A 22903-nucleotide genomic window follows, 5' to 3' on the forward strand; every position below is an offset into this window, starting at 1 on the left:
CTCAGTACAGTGCTCTGCCCAGAGAAGCAGCGTGGCTCAGTGGAAAGAGCCCGGGCTTTGGAGTCAGAGGTCATGGGTTCAAATCCCGGCTCCGCCACTTGTCAGCTGTGTGACTTTGGGCAAGTCACTTCACTTCTCTGGGCCTCAGTTCCCTCATCTGTAAAACGGGGGTGAAGACTGTGAGCCCCCCGTGGGCCAACCTGATCACCTTGTAACCTCCCCAGCGCTTAGAACAGTGCTTTGCATCATCATCATCAATCATATTTATTGAGCGCTTACTATGTGCAGAGCACTGTACTAAGCGCTTGGGAAGTACAAATTGGCAACATCTAGAGACAGTCCCTACCCAACAGTGGGCTCACAGTCGGAAAGGGGGAGACAGAGAACAAAACCAAACATACTAACAAAATAAAATAAATAGGATAGATATGTACAAGTAAAATAAATAAATAAATAAATAGAGTAATAAATATGTACAACCATATGTGGTGCTTTGCACATATTAATAAATGCCATCATTAGTATTAGTATTAGTAAGCGCTCGATAAATACGATTGAATGCACGAGGCTGCTTCCCCTTCTCCCGCCGCCAGGCGGCGCCCCGGCGGAAGAGACGGGAGCCCGGCCCCCGGCGAGCGAGCGACCGCTCCGCCCAGCCCAGCCGCCTGCAGGGGGCGCGACGCCCCCCGGGCCGGCGAGCTCGAGGACCCGGATGTGGCGTTGACGCCCTCCCCTGTCACGTGCCGGGGGACGGGCGGGCGGGCGGCGTGCGCTCCGATTGGCGGCGTCGGATCACGTGGCCCCGCCGGCTCCGCCAATGGGAGCCGCGGGCGGAGAATTTCGAATGGGAAGGAGCCGAAGACCCGAGCAACCGAAGCCGCTTCGGCTCGGCCCGGCCCGGCCTTGCCTCGCCTCCAGGTTGGTGCGGCCGACGGTGGATGGACCCACCCGGCCTCGGCTTATTATTATTATTATTATTATTATTTTATTATTTTATTATTATTGTTATTATATTATTATTATTAGATATAATATAATAATTAGTAATAGTAGTATTGCGGTATTTGTTAAGCACTTACTGTGTGCCAGGCACTGGATTAATCAATCAATCGTATTTATTGAGCGCTTACTGTGTGCAGAGCACTGTACTAAGCGCTTGGGAAGTACAAGTTGGCAACATATAGAGACAGTCCCTACCCAACAGTGGGCTCACAGTCTAAAAGGGGGAGACTGAGAACAAAACCAAACATACTAACAAAATAAAATGAATAGGATAGATATGTACAAGTAAAATAAAGAGTAAGCACTTACTTGTTAAGCACTTACTGTGTGCCAGGCACTGGATTAATCAATCAATCGTATTTATTGAGCGCTTACTGTGTGCACAGCACCGTACTGAGCGCTTGGGAAGTCCAAGTTGGCCACGTCTAGAGACGGTCCCTTCCCAACAGTGGGCTCACAGTCTAAAAGGAAGCGCTGGGGTGGATCCAAGCATAATGATGTTGCCAATTTGTACTTCCCAAGCGCTTAGTACAGTGCTCTGCACACAGTAAGCGCTCAATAAATACGATTGATGATGATGATAATGATCATCATCAATCGTATTTATTGAGCGCTTACTGCGTGCAGAGCACTGTACTAAGCGCTTGGGAAGTACAAATTGGCAACATATAGAGACAGTCCCTACCCAACAGTGAGCTCACAATCTAGAAGGGGGAGACAGAGAACAAAACCAAACATACTAACAAAATAAAATAAATAGAATAGATAGGTACAAGTAAAATAAATTCAATAAGCGCTTACAGTGTGCAAAGCACTGTTCTCTTCCTCCCTTCAAGGCCCTACTGAGAGCTCACCTCCTCCAGGAGGCCTTTCCACACTGAGCCCCCTCCTTCCTCTCCCCCTCTCCACCCCCCCGCCTTACCTCCTTCCCTTCCCCACAGCACCTGTATATATGTTTGTACGTATTTATTACTCTATTTATTTTAGTTGTACACATCTATTCTATTTTATTTTGTTCATATGTTTGGTTTTGTTCTCTGTCTCCCCCTTCTAGACTGTGAGCCCACTGTTGGGTAGGGACTGTCTCTATATGTTGCCAACTTGTACTTCCCAAACGCTTAGTACAGGGCTCTGCACACAGTAAGCGCTCAATAAATACGATTGATTGATTGATTTTATTTTGTTAGTATGTATGGTTTTGTTCTCTGTCTCCCCCTTCTAGACTGTGAGCCCGCTGTTGGGTAGGGACTGTCTCTATATGTTGCCAACTTGTACTTCCCAAGCGCTTAGTACAGGGCTCTGCACACAGTAAGCGCTCAATAAATACGATTGATTGATTGATTGTATGTATTTATTACTCTATTTTCCTTGTACATATCTATTCTATTTATTTTATTTTGTTAGTATGTTCGGTTTTGTTCTCTGTCTCCCCCTTCTAGACTGTGAGCCCGCTGTTGGGTAGGGACTGTCTGTATATGCTGCCAACTTGGACTTCCCAAGCGCTTAGTACAGTGCTCTGCACACAGTAAGCGATCAATAAATACGATTCATTGAGCCCCCTCCTTCCTCTCCCCCTCTCCACCCTCCCGCCTTACCTCCTTCCCTTCTCCACAGCACCTGTATATATGTTTGTACGTACTTATTACTCTATTTTACTTGTACACATCTATTCTATTTATTTTATTTTGTTAGTATGTTTTGTTTTGTTTGTCTCCCCCTTCTAGACTGTGAGCCCACTGTTGGGTAGGGACTGTCTCCATATGTTGCCAACTTGTACTTCCCAAGCGCTTAGTACAGTGCTCTGCACACAATAAGCACTCAGTAAATACGATTGATTGATTGATTTTATTTTGTTAATATGTTTGGTTTTGTTCTCTGTCTCCCCCTTCTAGACTGTTAGCCCGCTGTTGGGTAGGGACTGTCTCTATATGTTGCCAACTTGGACTTCCCAAGCACTTAGTACAGTGCTCTGCACACAGTAAGCGCTCAATAAATACGATTGATTGATTTGTTAAGCACTTCCTGTGGGCCAGGCACTGGATTAAGCGCTGGGGTGGATCCAAGCATAATAATCATGGCATTCAATAAGCGCTTACTATGTGCAAAGCACTGTTCTCTTCAAGGCCCTACTGAGAGCTCACCTCCTCCAGGAGGCCTTCCCACACTGAGCCCCTCCTTCCTCTCCCCTCTCCATCCCCTCGCCTTACCTCCTTCCCTTCCCCACAGTTCCTCTATATATGTATATATGTTTGTACGTATTTATTACTCTATTTTACTTGTACATATCTATTCTATTTTATTTTGTTAATATGTTTTGTTTTGTTGTCTGTCTCCCCCTTCTAGACTGTGAGCCCACTGTTGGGCAGGGACCATCTCTATATGTTGCCATCTTGTACTTCCCAAGCTCTTAGTACAGTGCTCTCCACACAATAAGTGCTCAATAAATACGATTGATTGATTGATTGTTGAAGCAGGGTGCCTCAGTGGAAAGAGCCCAGGCTTTGGAGTCAGAGGTCATCGGTTCGAATCCCGGCTCCACCACTTGTCAGCTCTGTGACTTTGGGCAAGTCACTTCACTTCTTGTACTTCCCAAGGGCTTAGTACAGTGCTCTGCACACAGTAAACACTCAATAAATACAATTGATTGATTGATTCTCTGGGCCTCAGTTCCCTCATCTGTAAAATGGGGATGAAGACTGGGAGCCCCACGAGGGGCAACCTGGTCACCTTGTAACCTCCCCAGCGCTTAAAACAGTGCATAGTAAGCGCTTAATAAATGCCATTATTATTATTCTAAGTGCAGGGGAGGTTACAAGGCGATCAGGTTGTCCCACAGGGGGCTCACAGTCTTCATCCCCATTTTACAGATGAGGGAACTGAGGCCCAGAGAAGTGAAGTGATTTGCCCAAAGTCACACAGCTGACAAGTGGCGGAGTCAGGATTCAAACTCACGACCCCTGACTCCAAAGCCTGGGCTCTTTCCACTGAGCCACGCTGCTTCTCTAATAATAATGATGGCATTTGTTAAGCGCTTACTGTGTGCAATTGCTCGATTTCAGCCTTCCCAGCCTGAGCCCCCTTTTTCCTCTCCTCCTCCCCATCCTCCCGTCCTGCCTCCTTCCCCTCCCCACAGCACCTGTATATATGTTTGTACAGATTTATTACTCTATTTTACTTGTGCATATTGACTAATGATGTGCGTCTAGCTTTAATTCCATTTGTCCTGACGACTTGACAGCTGTCCACATGTTTTGTTTTGTTGTCTGCCTCCCCCTTCTAGACTGTGAGCCCACTGTTGGGTAGGGACCGTCTCTATATGTTGCCAGCTTGTACTTCCCAAGCGCTTAGTACAGTGCTCTGCACACAGTAAGTGCTCAATACATACGATTGAATGAATGAATGGATGCCTCCCCCTCTAGCCCTTAGTTCCCTCATCTGTAAAATGGGGATGAAGGCTGTGAGCCACCCTTGTGACAACCTCATTACTTTGTGTCCTTCCCAGCGCTTAGAACAGTGCTGGGCACATAGTAAGTGCTTAATAAATCATTAAAATTATCATTAAAATGGGGGTGAAGACTGTGAGCCCCCCATGGGACAACCTCGTTACCTTGTAACCTCCCCAGCGCTTACAACAGTGCTGGTCACATAGTATGCACTTAATAAATGCCATCGTTAGTATAAGGGGAGGTTACAAGGCGATCAGGTTGTCCCACAGAGGGGCTCCCAGTCTTCATCCCCATTTTACAGATGAGGGAACTGAAGCCCAGAGAAGTGAAGTGACTTGCCCAAAGTCACACAGCAGACATGTGGCAGAGCTGGGTTTCGAACCCACGACCTCTGACTCCCAAGCCCGGGCTCTTTCCACTGAGCCACGCTGCCTCTCGTGTCTGCTGTGTGACCTTCGGCAAGTCACTTAATTTCTCTGAGCCTCAGTTCCCTCATCTGTCAAATGGGGATGAAGACTGGGAGCCCCCCGTGGGACAACCTGATCCCCTTGAATCCACCCCCCCAGTGCTTAGAAAAGTGCTTGGCACATAGTAAGCGCTTAGCAAATGCCATCATCATTATTATTATTATGCAAGCAAACCGGGTTGGACCAGTCCCTGTGTCCCCTTATAATAACGTTGGCATTTATTACGAGCTTACTATGTGCCAAGCACTGTTCTAAACGCTGGAGAGGTTACAAGGTGATCAGGTTGTCCCCCGGGGGGCTCACAGTTTTCATCCCCATTTTACAGATGAGGGAACTAGGGGCTCGAATGGGAGGCAGAAATGGAACAATCCGTCAGGGCTGTCGCTTATGTCCAGATCTGTTATTTCTTTCTTTTTATTCGTGGCCATCTCCCCCTCTAGACTGTCTGCTCGTTGTGGGCAGGGAATAATAATGACGGCATTTGTTAAGTGCTTACTATGTGCAAAGCACTGCTCTAAGCGCTGGGGTAGATACAAGGTGATCAGGTTGCTCCAAAGGGGGCTCACAGTCTTAATCCCCATTTTACAGATGAGGGAACTGAGGCTCAGAGAATCAATCAATCAATCGTATTTATTGAGCACTTACTGTGTGTTGGAGCACAAGTACAAGTTGGCAACATATACAGTCCCCCAAAGTCACCCAGCTGACAGGTGGTGGAGCCGGGATTTGAACCCATGACCTCTGACTCCCAAGCCCGGGCTCTTTCCACTGAGCCACGCTGCTTCTCTGTGTTCACCGGGGTGGGGGGAGACCGCCAAAACCCGGGGCCCAGAATTGCTTCTGCCTTTGAGCCTCCCGTATGTTCAGTTGTCTTTATTGAGCGCCTACTGCACGCAGAGCACTGTGCTAAGCGCTTCGGAGGGCCTCCAGGTGGCCTTCCCTGAGCCCCCTTTTTCCTCTCCTCCTCCCCTCCCCATCGCCCCGCCTTCCCTCTGCCCTACCCCTTTCCCCTCCCCACAGCACTTGTATATATTTGTACAGATTTATTACTCTATTTATTTTACTTGTACGTATTTACTACTCTATTTTGTTAATGATATGCAAATAGCTATAATTCTATTTATTCTGATGGTTTTGACACCCGTCTACATGTTTTGTTCAGTTGTCTGTCTCCCCCTTCTAGACTGTGAGCCCGTTGTTGGGTAGGGACCGTCTATATATTCAATCGTATTTATTGAGCGCTTACTGTGTGCAGAGCACTGTACTAAGCGCTTGGGAAGTACAAGTTGGAAACATATAGGGGCAGTCCCTACCCAACAACGGGCTTATAGTCTAGAAGGGGGAGACAGACAGCAAAACAAAACATGTGGACAGGTGTCAAGTCATCAGAATAAGTAGAAGTAAAGCTAGATGCACATCATTAACAAAATTAATAGAATAGTAAATATGTGTAAGTAAAATAAATAGAGTAAAACATCTGTACAAACATATATACAGGTGCTGTGGGGAGGGGAAGGAGGTAGGGTGGGGGAGGAGGGGGAGAGGAAGGAGGGGGGCTCAGTCTGGGAAGGCCTCCTGGAGGAGGTGAGCTCTCAGTAGGGCTTTGAAGGGAGGAAGAGAGCCAGCTTGGCGGATGTGCGGAGGGAGAGCATTTCCAGGCCAGGGGGAGGACGGGGGCCGGGGTTCGACGGCAGGACAGGCAAGAACGAGGCCCAGTGAGGAGGTTAGCGGCAGAGGAGCGGAGGGTGCGGGCTGGGCCGGAGAAGGAAAGCAGGGAGGTGAGGTAGGAGGGGGCGAGGTGATGGACAGCCTTGAAGCCCAGGGTGAGAAGTTTCTTCCTGATGCGCAGGTTGACTGGTAGCCACTGGAGATTTTTGAGGAGGGGAGTAACATGCCCAGAGCATTTCTGCACAAAGATGATCCGGGCAGGGGCGTGAAGTATGGATTGAAGCCGGGAGAGGCAGGAGGATGGGAGATCAGAGAGGAGGCTGATGCAGTAATCCAGTCGGGATAGGATGGGAGATTGAACCAGCAAGGCAGCGGTTTGGATGGAGAGGAAAGGGCGGATCTTGGCGATGTTGCGGAGGTGAGACCGGCAGGTTTTGGTGACGGGTATGTTGCCGACGTGTATTTTCCAAGCGCTTAGTACAGTGCTGTACACACAGTAAGAGCTCAATAAATAGAATTGAATGAATGACAGTACGGCAATAAAGAGATATAATCCCTGCCCACAGGGGCTTACCTCCCTCCCCCTTCCCCTCCCCACAGCACTAGTGTTTATTTGTACATATGTATTACTCTATTTATTTGATTAATGATGTATATATAGCCAAAATTCTATTTCTTCTGATGGTATTGACACCTGTTTACTTGTATTGTTTTGTTGTCTGTCTCCCCCTTCTAGACTGTGAACCAGCTGTTGGGTAGGGGCTGTATCTGTTACCGAATTGTACTTTCCAAGCGCTTAGTACAGTGCCCTGCACACAGTAAGCGTTCAATAAATACGATTGAACGAATGAAGCGGATGATGCAAGCAGGGGCCTGGGAGTCAGAAGGACCTGGGTTCTAATCCCACCTCCGCTACTTGTCTGCTGTGTGTCCTTGGGCAAGTCGTTTCACTTCTCTGGGCCTCAGTTACCTCATCTGGAAAATGGGGATTGGCACTGTGAGCAGCCCCACATAGGATAGGGACTGTGTCCAACTCAATTTGCTTGTATCCACCCCAGTGCTTAGTACAGCGCTTTGCACATAGTAAGCGCTTAACAAACACCATCATCATTGTTATTATTATCCCCCACATCCCTAATGGGTCCTAATAGCCGCCTCCACAGCTTGGGTGTCAGGGTGTTTTGATGTCTGTCTTCTCCATTCTAGACGGTAAACCCAGTGTGGGCAGGGATTGTCTCTATTGCTGAATTGTAGTTTCCAAGTGCTTAGTACAGTGCTATGCACACCGTAAGCGCTCAATAATTACAATTGAATGAATGAGGGATCAGGTATTGCCAATTTCCGCTCCCATTGCCACTTTCTGATTCGTGGTAGGATGTTATAGTTAGGTTTGGTGTTCATTTTTTAGGCGCTGACTATATCGATCAGTGGTGTTTATTGGGCGCTTAACTATGTACAGAGCCCTGTACTGAGCGCTTGGGAGAGTACAATCCAGCCTCCCCTCTAGACCGTAAGCCCGTTGTGGGTAGGGATTGTCTCTATTTATTGCCATATTGTACTTTCCAAGCGCTTAGTACAGTGCTCTGCACACAGCGCTCAATAAATATGATTGAATGAATGAACAGAATTAGCAGACACATTCCCTGCCCATAACAGTCTAGAGTGGTGACTTGGACTATATGCCAAGTAAATAAGATCAGACACAATTCCTGCCTCACACGAAACTCAAAAACAGGAAGGGAGAGAGGATAGCTTATCCCCATTTTACAGCTGAGGAAACTGAGACCCGAAGAGGTTAACATGCCCAAGGTCCCACAGGAATATGCCCCCCGCTGCCCCTCCGATTCCCAACTTCCCTTTAGGACACAGTAGTACGGCAACTCTCAGGGTCGTCAAAGGACTCTGGGCACGAACAGCCATGTGGATCCGTGGGATCAAGGTGGGACCTAAGTCACCGGTTTCTCTCTCTCCTGCTTACTGTCCTGCACGTGAGACATGTGCTGGGCAAAACGTTCTTCCAGGAATGGTGGGAAATCAATCACTGGGGGGGGGATTCAAGGCGATCAGGTTGTCCCAAGGGGGGCTCCCAGTCTTCATCCCCATTTGACAGATGAGGGAACTGAGGCTCAGAGAAATTAAGTGACCTGCCGAAGGTCACACAGCAGACACGAGAGGCAGCGTGGCTCAGTGGAAAGAGCCCGGGCTTGGGAGTCAGAGGTCGTGGGTTCCAATCCCGGCTCTGCCATATGTCTGCTGTGTGACTTTGGGCAAGTCACTTCACTTCTCTGGGCTTCAGTTCCCTCATCTGTAAAATGGGGATGAAGATTGTGAGCCCCTCCGTGGGACAACCTGATCACCTGGTAACCTCCCCTTATACTAACGATGGCATTTATTAAGCGTATACTATGTGACCAGCACTGTTGTAAGCACTGGGGAGGTTACAAGGTAAAGAGGTTGTCCCATGGGGGGCTCACAGTCTTCACCCCCATTTTAATGATAATTTTAATGATTTATTAAGCGCTTACTATGTGCCCAGCACTGTTCTAAGAGCTGGGAAGGACACAAGGTAATGAGGTTGTCACAAGGGTGGCTCACAGCCTTCATCCCCATTTTACAGATGCTAGAGGGGGAGGCATTCATTCATCCAATCGTATGTATTGAGCGCTTACTGTGTGCAGAGCACTGTACTAAGCGCTTGGGAAGTACAAGTTGGCAACATATAGAGACAGTCCCTACCCAACAGTGGGCTCACAGTCTAAAAGGGGGAGACAGAGAACAAAACCAAACATTTTAACAAAATAAAATAAATAGAATAGATATGTACAAGTAAAATAAATAAATAAATAGAATAGTAAATATGTACAAACATATATACAGGTGCTGTGGGGAAGGGAAGGAGGTAAGATGGGGGGGATGGAGAGGGGGACGAGGGGGAGAGGAAGGAAGGGGCTCAGTCTGGGAAGGCCTCCTGGAGGAGGTGAGACTAAAGGTCAGGACTTTCATTCTTTCAACTCGCCCCAACAGACGTACGCTATCCTCCACTTCCACCATCCTGCACGGTCGCCCTCCAGAATGCAGGGAGATGGCAGTGGACGTGACATTGGTTTGGGGTGGCAGAACTGCTCAGTCCACCCCATCATTCAGCTAATTGTCCCACCCCCCTGACCCTATACTATGGGATGGTATTAGGCATCCATTATCAACAAATAATAATAATAATAATAATGATGGCATTTGTTAAGCGCTTACTATGTGCAAAGCACTGTCTAAGCGCTGGGGGATACAAGGTGATCAGGTTGTCCCACGTGGGGCTCACAGTCTTCATCCCCTATTTACAGATGAGGGAACTGAGGCACAGAGAAATTAAGTCTTAACCCCCATTTTTCAGATGAGATAACTGAGGCACAGAGAAGTTAAGTGACTTGCCCAAAGTCACACAGCAAACAGGAGGTGGAACGGGATTAGAACGCATGACCTCTGACTCCCAAGCCCATACTCTTTCCACTGAGCCACGCTGCTTCTATAGTCATATGTACATTCAAAATATGGATATGTTCCAAGCTAACGTTTTTTTATCCTTAACAAAATCTTCAGGTAAGAAGATGGCCAAAAAAAATTGCCTCAAAAAATCTTTCCAAGACAGCCTGGAAGATATAAAGGAACGAATGAAAGAGAAGAGAAATAAAAAACTAGCAAAGCTTGGCAAAAACAATTCCATCTTATCTGCAAAGTGCAAAATAATCAGTAAGACCCATTAATGTTTTATTTTTGCACTTTCCCCAAATTTAGACTTTCGTAATAAAATTGTTTAATATTTACTTTAGCCAATAATTCCACCCAGCTGAAAAGTTTCCAAGAAAACAACAGAGCGCTAGCTCTTGCTTTGGAAGATGAAAGAAACAAGATGCGAGAAGCCCAAACAGCCATTCTGCATTTGAAGAAAGAGTGCCATTTCCTGAAATTTCAGCTATTTGGGCTTAAAAAAAAGCTTATCTCTCAGAGGGCAGAAGAACCTGCACAGGTATTTTAATTACAAGAGGCTACTGCTTTTCCTTGAAGTTGAACAGTACTAGTAAACCATTAAGATTGAAAATGGCCCGATCTCCTGAAAACCAGACCCTTCTACCCCATTGGTTGATTGACAAAGTTTTCGGAATAGATTGAATGGTAATTCCTTTCAGACTGGCCTGTGAAAGCAAATTGCAAAGCAAAATAAATTTTTAATTATTTTCTTTTTTGACTTGCCAGCTTGTATATGGAATTAAGGGCCAGTAATCAAAAAGGAAGGGCGGCAGAATAATGGAATGAAACTAAATTTAGAGAGATTTTTCCATACATAATAGAGTGCCTGTTGAAAAGGGACCAAAAGAAAAAAGACTGCTAATTTTTAAGAAATGAAGTGATTATCACCCAAATGTAAATACGTTTTTCTTCTTGTAACTATCTTTTTGTAGCCATCTCATGGTTATTTAAAAATTAGGTGAGGCAGTCAGAAAGATGTTTTATTACTGAAAATGTTCACAACAATTGAAGTTTTCCTTTTCCTCACCCAGGCTAAATTGTCAACTTTGAGAGGGATTATTTATCAGGTCACCCAAAAATTGGTAGAAACAGTTGACCTTCTTAATCCAGCTAAAGACTTGTGTTCTTCTGATCTTGTAAGTAGCCCTTTTCTTTCTTTTTAAAGAATATTTGAATAATATTTATTTAGTACAGAGGGTTCATGTCACTGTTATTCATAAGTATGGTCCTTCAGTTTTGCAATTTTAGAAAACTTTGGAAAAGGAAATAGTTGATTTGGCAGAGGTAGATTGCAAGTGAGAAATGAGTTTGCTATTGATTTTTTAAAAAGGGAATCTTTTTCTAGGTGAATAACAATGGTTCAAATTACTGTGTCTCCTCTTCAGACACTATAAAGATACATTTTTTTATTTAAAAAAATTTTATTGGTAAATATTACTGTAGGCTCCTCCTCTTTCCCCAGTTCAGTTACTCTAAAATGAATGATTGAGCCCAAGACTTTGGTAAACAAAATTACTCAAGACTATTCCACACTATTCTGCTATTCCACACTTCCACTCTGCTATGCTATGATCAGATGTTCATTGGCACATCCAAACCAAGATTCAGTTTCTGATCGGCACCGAAGGAAAAGTTCGTGACCTATTTTCTCCTTAGACCAGGACTTTGTTTTTAAATAATTCTTTTCAATGTTTGCAGATTGTGGGTATGTTGATAAGATGGTAACATGTCTTAGATAACTTGTTTGCAAATTGTTTTAACATTAACAGGATCAGAGAATATATTCCACATTGAGAGAAGAATACTTTGGGGATGATACTCTCACTGATTTAACAGTAAAGGATTCACGGTGCGTGTAAATTTGGAAACACATCTGTACCCTATGAATTTGGAAAAACATCAGTACCCTGGAATTTATGAGGTTTTCATTTTCTGGTCCTTGTTTGATGTCTTCGAGCTCTGCGGTTTTGCAGCAATAATCTTGTTGTGAAAACCTAGTGCCTTAAACTCCATTTGTACCTGGAGAAAAGAAACTTCTCACTCTTTTTCCACCTTCTGGCATTCCCCTTCTCCATCTCCCCCTCCAACACTTTTTAGTGCTCTTTTATGGGGAGAGATGACAATTTACTAAGATTTTCATTATAAATATGTAATCAAGTCAGTTCCTGTCTAGTGACCATTTATTTGGTTGAAATTCCCAAAATAATGCTGGGCCCTGTCTTAATTGGCTGAGGTTTTCTTCCCCAGAAGGAGAGCTAGTGGACTGCTTGCCCATAGCCTCATATATAAAAGAAGGACAGAGATTGTCTAGGTTTTTACTGTTCAAATTTCCAAGAGGCTGAATTGGTGACAGATGATGGAGTGATTCCATAAACCTACCTTTATATGTGACCTACTGGATTTTATCATTATAGAAGTAAAAAGACAAGTGCAGGGTAATTTCACAAACACTGCAATGTTAGTATGAAACTAAGGGTAGTAGTGTTTGGGAAAATTCCTTCATTTTATGGATGAGATAGATGGCTTTCATTATACAAGGAATGACATTTCTGGATGTAGTTTTTTAATCAAGATAGAGGGTTCATAGAGGTATAATTAAACCTTTCAGTTATTAAAATCAGATAGGAGGTAACCTATGCCAGAACCATCAGATCAGTACTAGGGATAAAAAAACCCTTTTTGGCTGCCTTTTTGTAGCCAAATGCAGTATCACAGGGGGAAAAGTAAGTTTAAAAAAGTTTTTTTGAGAGAAATAAAATGGTATTGTTTTTTGCAGTACAGTTACTGAGCTAATTCCAGGTATTGCTCCTAGGGAATTTCCAAGATGTGTCCCTATTCATGATGCTGGGCTACCAAGGAAATCAGAAGTATTTCAAATGGAAGATAATGCAGCCGCAAAGAAGGAAAAGCAACTTGGAATGACTTCTGGCCAGTCCTCTGGAAATACTATTACAATCAGGAAAAATTCTTTTAGAAGTACTGGTAAACAAAACACTTTTTGGACGTAACTTTTTGAAAACCTGTCTTGTATCTTATTTTCTCCTTTGCAGCTACAGTCTGAGGAATCCAGTTCAGATGATTTTAAGAACAAATCGTCTGCCTTGTTTTTTCCACAGATGATTAATTCTTCCTGACTCAAGAGGGGTGTCGGTATACTACAGAAGGACTAGTTCAGCTGAACATTTAACTTTTCAAACTTTGGCTTTGAGCCTGACATTTTTCCAGGAGCAACCCAAAATCCATTCAGGGGGCCAATGCAGGCTGTTTGGAAGTCATTTTGGGTCCAGCCAGGTTGGGAAGCAGCGTGACTTAGAGAAAAGAGCATGGACCTTTGAGTCAGAGGACCCGGGTCTAATCCTGGCTCCATCAATGGCCTGCTGTATGACCTTGGGCAAGTTACTTAACTCCTCTGGGCCTCAGTTTCATCAGCTGTAAAATGGGGATTTAATCCTACTCCCTCCTACTTAGACTGTGAGCCCCATGTGGGGCACGGACTGTATCCAACGTTATTCTCTTATATCTACCTCAGTGCTTATGCACTGCTTGGCACATAGTACGTGCTTAACAAGTAATACCTCATTATTAATCATTATTAAGAAAGACATCACATACAACCCATGCACAACAGACAACAATTTTAAATCACCTCAGATGCAGGTTTCTTTTGGCGTGTCTGAGCCATGGTGGGTGGTGGCTGGCCATCCTGTACTGCCCACTGAGACTGCCTCCCCCACTGACTAGGGTGGGGACACAGAGAAGCAGCTCTCCCCTCTGCCTCTTGAGAGATCACATATCACATTGCTGCTCCCCCGGGGAGGGAACTGGGATTATGATCTTTAAAAAAAAAAACCACACAAAAATGCCTCTTGTATCTTGGAATTCAGTGATTACAAAAATGAATAGAAGTGAAAATCTGCCAAAAAAAACCTCCAAAACCCCCAAATCGTTAATTTGAAATTTGTTAAATCTTCAGGTAGAAGATCTGATGTTCCTCAAGACCCACCGGATTTTAATATTGAGAGTTCTTCGAATGAAGAGGGTAGACCCACCTGTACTAGCTTACCCAAAGGAGTATCTACCCGGCGTCACCGTTTGACAAAAAGTCATAATGAATTATGTGATACTATGCTTTTGGGTGATTTGGAAACTACTTATTTGTCAAGGGAATTTTGTGAACGGGATGGAACTGCATTTAGTGAAAATCCCACAGGCACCCTTGCAATTGAAAATCCTGAAGAAAATATTTGTCTGTATGGCCAAGACCAGATCACGTCAGTGATGCTGATGCAACCAGGTGCACCCACTGAAATAAAATGTACCCTTTTGGATCCTCAACAGAAACAAATTCAAGTTAAAAATCGAGATGTTCAAGCAGAAACAAGGCCACAGAAAAGAAAATCCAGTGGGATAAGAAAGCCTTCCAAATCCGCATCAAGAAGTAAAGAGCGGCAAAGCCGTGGTAAAAAGACAGGCCCTAAGGAGAAACTGGAAGAATCAACTGGCACTGGTGATGCCTACGATTTTTATCTTGAGGAGAGTGTTCACCTCACACCTTTCCGACCAAGCAAGGTGAACAAGGAGGAGATGGAAGAAAAATGCATGACTGATGATAATTTGAAAGAAAAAAGTGTGAGTTTGCCCGAAACGAGCAGCAGTGAATCGAGTGGTGCCGAAGAGGATTCAGACGAGCTCTATGTACCTTTTAAAAAGAAGTCCAAATTCATGCAGAGTTTGGCTTGCAAATCTGATATGGGCTCAGTCCCCATGAGACCTCGTTCCAAGAGGTCATTAAAGCCACAGAAATATGTTGATGAAAAAGAGAACAACACCGCCAAGCTGACAAATATTGGTAAGCATTGGAAACCTCAGTTTTTACAACTCAGGTTAATCCGTCCCCCTTTGTTTGGAGAAGCGACAGATCATCTAACACTTTTGATGCCCACTGGTCAGTTAAGTTCCATGTGCCCGTTTCCAAACGTGGGAAATTCAGAAGTTGGAAACTTAGATTGGCAGACAAATTACTGACCAGGCACATCATCGGTGCTGCCTCGGCTTAAGTGGTGGAGGCTGGACCCAAGTTATTTAAAATTAAGCATCAAATGTTCCAACCTCTAATTCAACAGAGGAAGATGCTAGGTCAGTAATGCCCTTTTTCTGGAACGGAGGAAATGGCTCCATTTGGTGCAACCCTCTCTGCTCTGGCAAAAAGGCCTGCTAACTGCAGCAGCCACCTCATTTCCTGTCGAGATGGCACCTTCTAGTGTTGAAGATTCACTAGGTCAAAGACTTCAACTATTGAGTTCACAGTGGTTGAATTGATATGTAGGTTTAAACACTCTATAATTAACCTAGTTCAATAAGGGAATCTACTGCTTCTTTGGAAATAATATCTGGTGCAGTGAACTTTCTGGTTTTGCTTCTTTCCTGGTCTCCTTCTTCTTTAGCCGTTTCTCAGTCCCTTTTGCTGGTTCTGCCTCCTTTCCCCTAACTGTGGGTGTCCCTCAAGGCTCTGTTTTAGGTCCCCTTCTCTTCTCAAGCTGCATTCCCTCAAGGAGATCAACCAGTTCCCATGGCTTCAACCAGCCCCTGGAAACAGATGACTCCCAAATCTAACTGGCTAGCGCTGACCTCTCTGTCTCTGAAATTTCACATCTCCTCCTGCCTCTAGGATGTCCCACAAGCACCTCAAGTATAATTGATCTCAAACTGAACTTATCCTCCCAAATCCTCTCATCCACCTACCTTTCCTAACAGAGTTGACAATCCTTTTCTGTCCCTGGAACCCCAAACCTTGGTTTTATCCTTGTCTCCTCTCTCTCTTTCAACCCCCATATTCAGCCTATCATTAAATCCTGTCAGTTTTTCCTCAAAAACATCCAGGATCCACCCCTTCCTCTCTGTCTCTCTCTAAGCACCATGTTAGTTGAGGTGATTGTCATATCTTGGCTTGACTGCTGAATCAGCCTCCTCACATCTCCCTACCTCTAGTCTCTCTCCCCTCGCCAATCTATCCTTGACTCTGCTGCTGGACCGTTTTTCTAAAACTTCATTCTGCACGTGTCCCCCCAACTCCTCCGAAACCTCTCTGCATTAAACAGAAACTCCTGACCGTTGGTGGCATTAAGGTACTCAATCAGCTCTCTCTTTACATATCCAGTTTCTTCTCCCATTACACCCTAACTCACACTCTTGGCTCCTCCCAAACTGACACTCCCTATTTCCTCATCCTCATCTCTCCTGGTGCTCACGCTCTTCTCCCTACCTGCTATTTCTCCCTTCCAATCTGACAGACCTCAGATGTCCCCTTCTTCCAAGCCCTTCTGTAATCACATCTCTAGGAGGCCTTTCTTGATTATTTCTATTCTCCCTAGGTTATATCCCCCCTAACTACTGTTTCAGCATTTGTGGACTCAGCTGTTAACTCACAATCTCCTGAAGCACTTTGTGTGCATATCTTACATTCCTATTATTTAACTCACGCAAATAACCCCTTTCGCTTTTTCCACGACTATTGACTCTTGTATTTTCCCAAGGACTTAGTATTGTACTCAGCACACAGTAGGTGCAAAAATAAATATGACAGACTGAGATATGTCTTATTTCCGTACAACATGATGTGGGCAAGGGAACATGTCTACCATCTCGGTTATACTGTACTCTACCACCAAGCGCTTAGTACTGTGCCCTGCATACAGTAAGCCCTCAATAAATATGATTGATTGAAAACACACAATTGAATTCTTGCAAAATTGTGTGTTAACTTGCCTGGTAGTAGTCACCTGTTTCCAAAAGCAGCACCTTGCCTGGTATCCAAACAGGCTTGCATTGTTTGAAGAATGCTTCCCGATTCCATACGAGTGCTCAAGCCAAAACATATAGTGAAAACACACATTCTGGGCAAACTGCATATTGGTTATTACCGGCCCATTGATTTAAAAACTACTAAACTCTTACAGGTAGGAGAAGCAGCATGGCTTAGTGGAAAGAGCACAGGCTTGGGAGTCAGAGGTTGTGGGTTCCAATCCCAGCTCTGCCACTTATCAGCTGTGTGACTTTGGGCAAGTCACTTCACTTCTCTATGCCTCAGTTACCTCATCTGTAAAATGGGGATTAAGACTGTGAGCCCCACGTGGGACAACCTGATTACCTTGTATCTACTCCAGCACTTAGAACAGTGCTTGGCACATAGCGCTTAACAAATACCAGCATTATTAAGTAGCTTATACACTGAGTTTTGAAATTCTGACATAATGAATAGTTTGCTTACAAACTATTTTTGCAGAATAAATGGTGGATGACACATCAATGTCACTTTTACAGGTGCAGATTGTGAAAATCAAAATCACTTGAAAGCTGTGTCCATGGATGATCCTTCCGTGTTCAAGATGGTTGAAATGAATTCAGAAGGAAATGAAGAGGAAGAAGAAACAAGGAAGAACTTGTCCTCAGCAGATAATCATTCCCTGAGGGAAGGTAACTTTTTTGTTGTTTCCTTTCTGGTGCCTACTGCCACAGAGATTTAAAACAAAACAGAACAACAACAACAAAAAACCCTTAAGCGAAGTAGCACTAATGAAATCAACAATCAGGGGTATTTAGTTGATGATGCTACTGAGTTATCCCTGTCTGACGAGAAATGTTCCCCCCACCCCCTCTAGACTGTAAGCCCGTGGTGGACAGGGATTGTCTCTATTGCTGTATTGTACTTTCCAAGTGCTTAGTACAGTGCTCTGCACAAAGTAAACACTCAATAAATATGACTGAATGAATACTGAGTGCTTACAGTGTGTAGTGCACTGTACTAAGCGCTTAGGAGAGTACATTGGAGTTGGTGGATATAATCCCTGCTCACCAGGAGTTTACATTCTAGCGGAAGTAGTTAACGGTATAGAGGGAGGAGCTAAAAATATTTAAAATAGTCCAGAGAAAGTTTCCGGGCTTTGGTTTTTCAACCATAAATATACATCTGCAGAAAATACATTTCACAAAACCTGAAAGTGGGCATTGTAGCTTCTTTTTTCAACAGTAAATTTGATTTTTCCCTACTCCTTGCAGCGTTAAAAACTAACTTCCAAATGTTTTGCATCACAGTTGCTAAACCGAGCTTTACTTTGGGAGTTTCAACATGCGCTGCACTTTTAGAAATCCAGATGTTTCAATTTTAATTGTAACAAAACTCTAAAAATATTAGCAGGGTCCATCTTTGCTAGGTTTTGATTATAAAAATTAAGGTGTCTGAGTATTTAATAAAACCTACTTTTACAAGAGTAACAAAGAACTAGCTATATAAATGCTAGAATTTAAAACTAAAACTCAACTAATGCCACTAGTCTATTCAGCATATAACACACTACCCTTATAAAGGAGATTATCAAATGAGTGACAGCATAAAAAGCTACAAAGTGCATTCCTGGAGCCTTGAACAAGTGATAGATTATTTCCACCCACTGAACATTTTGATGCGGTTAACAAGATGCAGGGAAAAACTTAATTCTACTGACTTGTAAGATTGGGCCATCTCAGTAGCATACTTTTATACTGTTTCTTGTGGTACGAACCACGTTCGTAATTTAAACAAAAACTTCATAGGGGAAACCTGTCTAGTAATTATGCCATTTGTTAAGTGCTTACTATGTGTCAAGACTGTTCCAAGTGCTGGGGTAGATACAAGTTAACTAGACTGGTCCCTGTCCCACATGGGGCTTCCAGTCTAAGTAGGAGGGAGAACAGGTATTTGATTCCCATTTTTCAGATGAGGAAACTGAGGCACAGAGAGGTTAAATGACTTGCCCAAGGTCACACAGCAGGCAACTGCTACCTGCCACCTTCAACATCCCTTGAAGGCCAACTGGTTTCTACGCATGAGCAATTCAACCCAGATGCAGTGAAGGCTTCTCCTTTCCATTTCCTACCAGTGAAGGTTCTATCTGGAGTAGAATCTGAGACTATTAGTGACTTAGAATAAAAATTATTTTTGGAGAAATACAGCTGCCTAGGGTGTAACTAAATCAACCCAAGGAGATGACCATTTGAATACTTTTTCCAGTAGCTCTTGTCTTTTACTTCCCCCATATGAATTTACCTAATAATCAGTGTTTCCGAAGTGTGGAAAATGAGACCTTCCAGGTAATTTTTGAGTATCTAAAATGGAGAAAAACCTTAGTTTTCACATTTCATTGGGCAAAATGGTCAGTGAAAGTTCTCCACATAGGTGCAACCTCTGGAACTTGTCAAACCCCTCACCTCGGCCTGAAGGATGTCACCAACATCTCCTCGCCCTCTACTGCAAACTGCAGAAATCGGTCCACCCCATTCACCTGTACTGAGGAGAAGCCTGCTGTTTCCATGCGGAAGCGCCGCTGCACCCTCAGTGTGAACTATAAGGAGCCTGCACTTGCCACGTATGTATTCAAGACTTCTCCCTTTTCGTTCCTACGTACCAGAGATGCCGCTTCTTCAGCTGGGCTGAGTAGTTGCTGGCGTCTTCTTTCTCTGACTGCTTTTCGCACTGCCTGCCACCCATGGGGTGGAGTGGTAACAAACGTTTGCGAATTCATGAGACAAGTCTCTTCCACCGATGGCTTGAGGAGGGTGGGTAAAGGAGGTCAGTCGAGTTCTGGTTGCGGGAAGAGGGAAGGGAATGCTAAGGGACTGATGAAAAAGTTAAAAATGATTTTTAAAGCTATTTTAAAATGTGCCATGGCACAGCCTTGGCTGCATGTGTCTTCCTCTTCCTCTCATGTTTACTGGGTAAGGGTTGAAAATTCCAGAGGGGCTAGGAATGGGAGGGGATCTGAGGACTCTGGCCCACATTCTTAGGAGCCTTAAAATCCCGCCCCTTCCATTGTTCCCCTGCCCTGCCCACAGCCTCATTTTGCTTACCCTTCACCTGCACACATGCACCCACCCCCACCCGCACACCAATGCACCTTCCCAGCAGCTTTGCTTACCTGTGAGGGGGAGCTGCAGTTTGGTTTCTGCCTCTAGGCATCATCCACCTCTCTTCCCCCCACCAAAGCATACCCTATGGTTCCCAGCCCCAAAGATGGCGAGCCAAGCTGGGGACAAGAGAAGCAGCGTGGCTCAGTGGAAAGAGCGCGGGCTTTGGAGTCAGAGGTCATGGGTTCGAAACCTGGCTTCACCACGTCTGCTGTGTGACCTTGGGCAAGTCACTTAACTTCTCTGAGCCTCAGTTACTTCATCTGTAAAATGGAGATTAAGACTGTGAGCCCCACGTGGGACAACCTGATCACTTTGTATCCCCCCCAGTGCTTAGAACAGTGCTTTGCACATAGCGCTTAACAAATGCCAACATTATTATCATTATCTTCCATCCCCCTCTTTCTCCTCCTCCCTTCTCCCCCACTTTTCCTTGCTAAAGCAGCAAGTTGTTCTCTTTCTCTATTGGCCTGTCCTTCCGCCCCCCCCCCCCCCCACCCCGTCCTATATGTATTTCCATATCTGTCCTCCTCATCTTTGAGGCCTCTTCTCCCCCCCACCCTTCCTCTTCCTCTGTTCTCTTCTTTCTCTGTATCCTCCACAGCGGCCACCAACTCCACACCATCCTGGGCTTCGCTGGCGGACCTCAATCCTCAGCACCTCTGGCTGGGCCAGGATTCTGCAGTTTCCTGGTGTCCCCCCCACCCCCTGCCGCTGTTCGGTGCATGATTCAGCAGCTCTAGGATTAGGTTCAGTGCAGGATTCACCACCCTGCTTGGGCCACACTTTTCTCATAAATAATAATAATAGCATTTGTTAAGCGCTTACTATGTGCAAAGCACTGTTCTAAGCGCTGGGGAAGATACAGGGTGATCAGGTTGTCCCATGTGGGGCTCACGGTCTTCATCCCCATTTTACAGATGAGGTAACTGAGGCCCAGAGAAGTGAAGTGACTGGCCCAAAGTCACACAGTTGACAAGTGGCGGGGCTGGGATTTGAACCCATGACCTCTGACTCCAAAGGCCGGGCTTTTTCCACTGAGCCACGCTGCCCCTACCTAGGCCCAGTTCCAGTGCTGCTCTGCCAGCCCAAGCTGAGTCCCAGAACCTGCCCATGCTTGAGTCCCTCAGTTGGAACCACACGTGTGCAGGGCTTACACGCGTGTGCACCCTCATGGGCTGCCGGGTCCACACCTGTTCCTTAACCACCCAGCAGCAACCTTCCTGTTCCGAATGAAAACAGCAGGTCAGACACCAGTCTGTCTCATGAACTGGAATTGCCCTTTCCGGGCTTTGCCCCTCAGATTCCAGCATTCCAAAAGCTGTGCAAACCTGTTGGAGGCAGGGAATGTGTCTGTTTGTTGTATTGAATATGACTGAATGAATGCCATTGCATGCACTTCTCCGAGGCAAGCCCTTTGGACTGAGTTGTGTCAATGAACTACAAGTCTTATTTAAGCACCTAGGTGAACTTGCTGGCAGAATGTAAACATACAGATTAATCCTACTTTGTAAAAAAAAAAAAAATATTTCCTTCTAAACAGTTTCACTGGTTCTGTCCCGCTAGGAAACTCAGAAGAGGAGACCCGTTTACGGACACGTATTTTTTGAATTCTCCGGTTTTCAAGCAGAGGAAATCTGGCAAACGCCGCTCTCTTAAAAAGGATTCGCTCTCCAAATACAACGAAGCTTTTGTTGGGTGTCGTTGAAATTCATCTTACACCCTCTTGTGCTGTTCAGGGATTTTTATGGGATGTCACAGTAGTAGAAGTGCTGTAAAAAAGTTCTGCTTTTAAAGGATATTGAAATCATGGGAACTTCGTTTTTAAGAAAATAGTTGTCTTGGACCTTCTATGCAGATCTGTTATAGGAAAATTAATGTTTCCTATTGTAGAAATAATTGGAACTACCTTTTAAAGCCTTAAATTGATTTGTGAGTAAAACTTAGTTTAAGTAGTAATAGTTACTCCTCTTTTTAGTTTCCACATAAATGGAGAATGAAGTCCTGAGCATAAATCTGTATATATCTCTTGTGAACTCTGTATGACAACTACTGGAAGCAATAAAACTAAGGCCATACCTATTAGTGCTTCTTTTCTCCTCTTGAAGTGAAAGCTCTGTAGCTGAGAAGGGCCGGAGGTAGGAGACACGGGTAGCTGCCCTATATCTACTTAACCCTTTGGTTGGTGTCAAGTGGCACGGATGCTCCTCGGGGGAAGGGATGAAAACCCCGGGGGCCATCAGGCAGGAGAGATTCAGTTCTCACTGTTTCAACTCTGGGTCCGGAAGGCTGGACGCCAAGCTGTTCTCTGAAGGAACAAAGCTACTCCAGCAGGATGCCAGCTGGGAGCTGCCCTAAAGTCCACCTGTTCCTCAGCACTTTCTGGAGCAGAATGGCAGGTTGCTTTGAGTACAGGTAGAAAAAGGAAAACACTTTTAAACCAGCCTCCGGGACCAAATGCCCATGCGGGATGCATGGACATGACTATGGTCCTACAAGCCAAATGGATGGAAAATGGGGTTTGGGTCATCAGTAATAAAAATAACAATTACATTTTACCCATTGTGTCAAGCACTATTTTAAGCACGGGGATAGATACAAATTAATCGGATCTGACACAGTCCCTGTCCCACACAGAGCTCAGAGTTTTAGGTAGGGGGGGAGCAGAATTGAATCCCCATTTTACAAATGGAGAAACAGGCGTGGAGAAGTTAAGGGACCAAGGTCAGTAAGTAAGCAAGTGGCAGAGGTGGGGTTAAAACCCATGCCTGTGTTCTTCCCGCTAAGCCTTCCTGCTCCACTTTAGAGTCTACTCTACTCAACAAAATACAAGATGACGCCCAAGCAGTTCCAAGATTC

At 44.8% G+C, this 22903-nt stretch overlaps 1 protein-coding gene across 3 annotated transcripts; it reads left to right on the forward strand.

Moving 5' to 3' along the window:
• Positions 1 to 877: 877 nt before the first annotated feature.
• On the forward strand, positions 878 to 22113 carry SGO1 (shugoshin 1). Of its 3 annotated transcripts, none has more exons than XM_038771903.1 (10): positions 878 to 918; positions 10178 to 10327; positions 10408 to 10604; positions 11137 to 11241; positions 11875 to 11954; positions 12918 to 13087; positions 14079 to 14954; positions 17426 to 17578; positions 19299 to 19506; positions 21611 to 22113. In XM_038771903.1, the coding sequence occupies exons 2-10, from the start codon at positions 10186 to 10188 to the stop codon at positions 21750 to 21752; spliced, it is 2073 nt and encodes a 690-aa protein (XP_038627831.1). In that variant the 5' UTR covers positions 878 to 918; positions 10178 to 10185; the 3' UTR covers positions 21753 to 22113. The 3 variants fall into 3 exon arrangements, with proteins under 3 accessions (XP_038627831.1, XP_038627848.1, XP_038627840.1); XM_038771920.1 differs by having other exon boundaries at positions 19317 to 19506; XM_038771912.1 differs by having other exon boundaries at positions 12918 to 13081.
• Positions 22114 to 22903: the final 790 nt, after the last annotated feature.

This window comes from Tachyglossus aculeatus, chromosome 2 (assembly GCF_015852505.1).
Source record: "Tachyglossus aculeatus isolate mTacAcu1 chromosome 2, mTacAcu1.pri, whole genome shotgun sequence".
In the NCBI taxonomy this organism is placed as follows: Eukaryota; Metazoa; Chordata; class Mammalia; order Monotremata; family Tachyglossidae; genus Tachyglossus; species Tachyglossus aculeatus.

Excerpts from the sequence above, each read along its gene's own strand:
- SGO1 (XM_038771903.1), top strand. The coding sequence starts at position 10,186 with ATGGCCAAAAAAAATTGCCTCAAAAAATCTTTCCAAGACAGCCTGGAA. Across the intron at positions 14,955-17,425 it reads CGCCAAGCTGACAAATATTG|GTGCAGATTGTGAAAATCAA; the intron begins GTAAGCATTGGA and ends TCACTTTTACAG. Across the intron at positions 19,507-21,610 it reads AAGGAGCCTGCACTTGCCAC|GAAACTCAGAAGAGGAGACC; the intron begins GTATGTATTCAA and ends CTGTCCCGCTAG.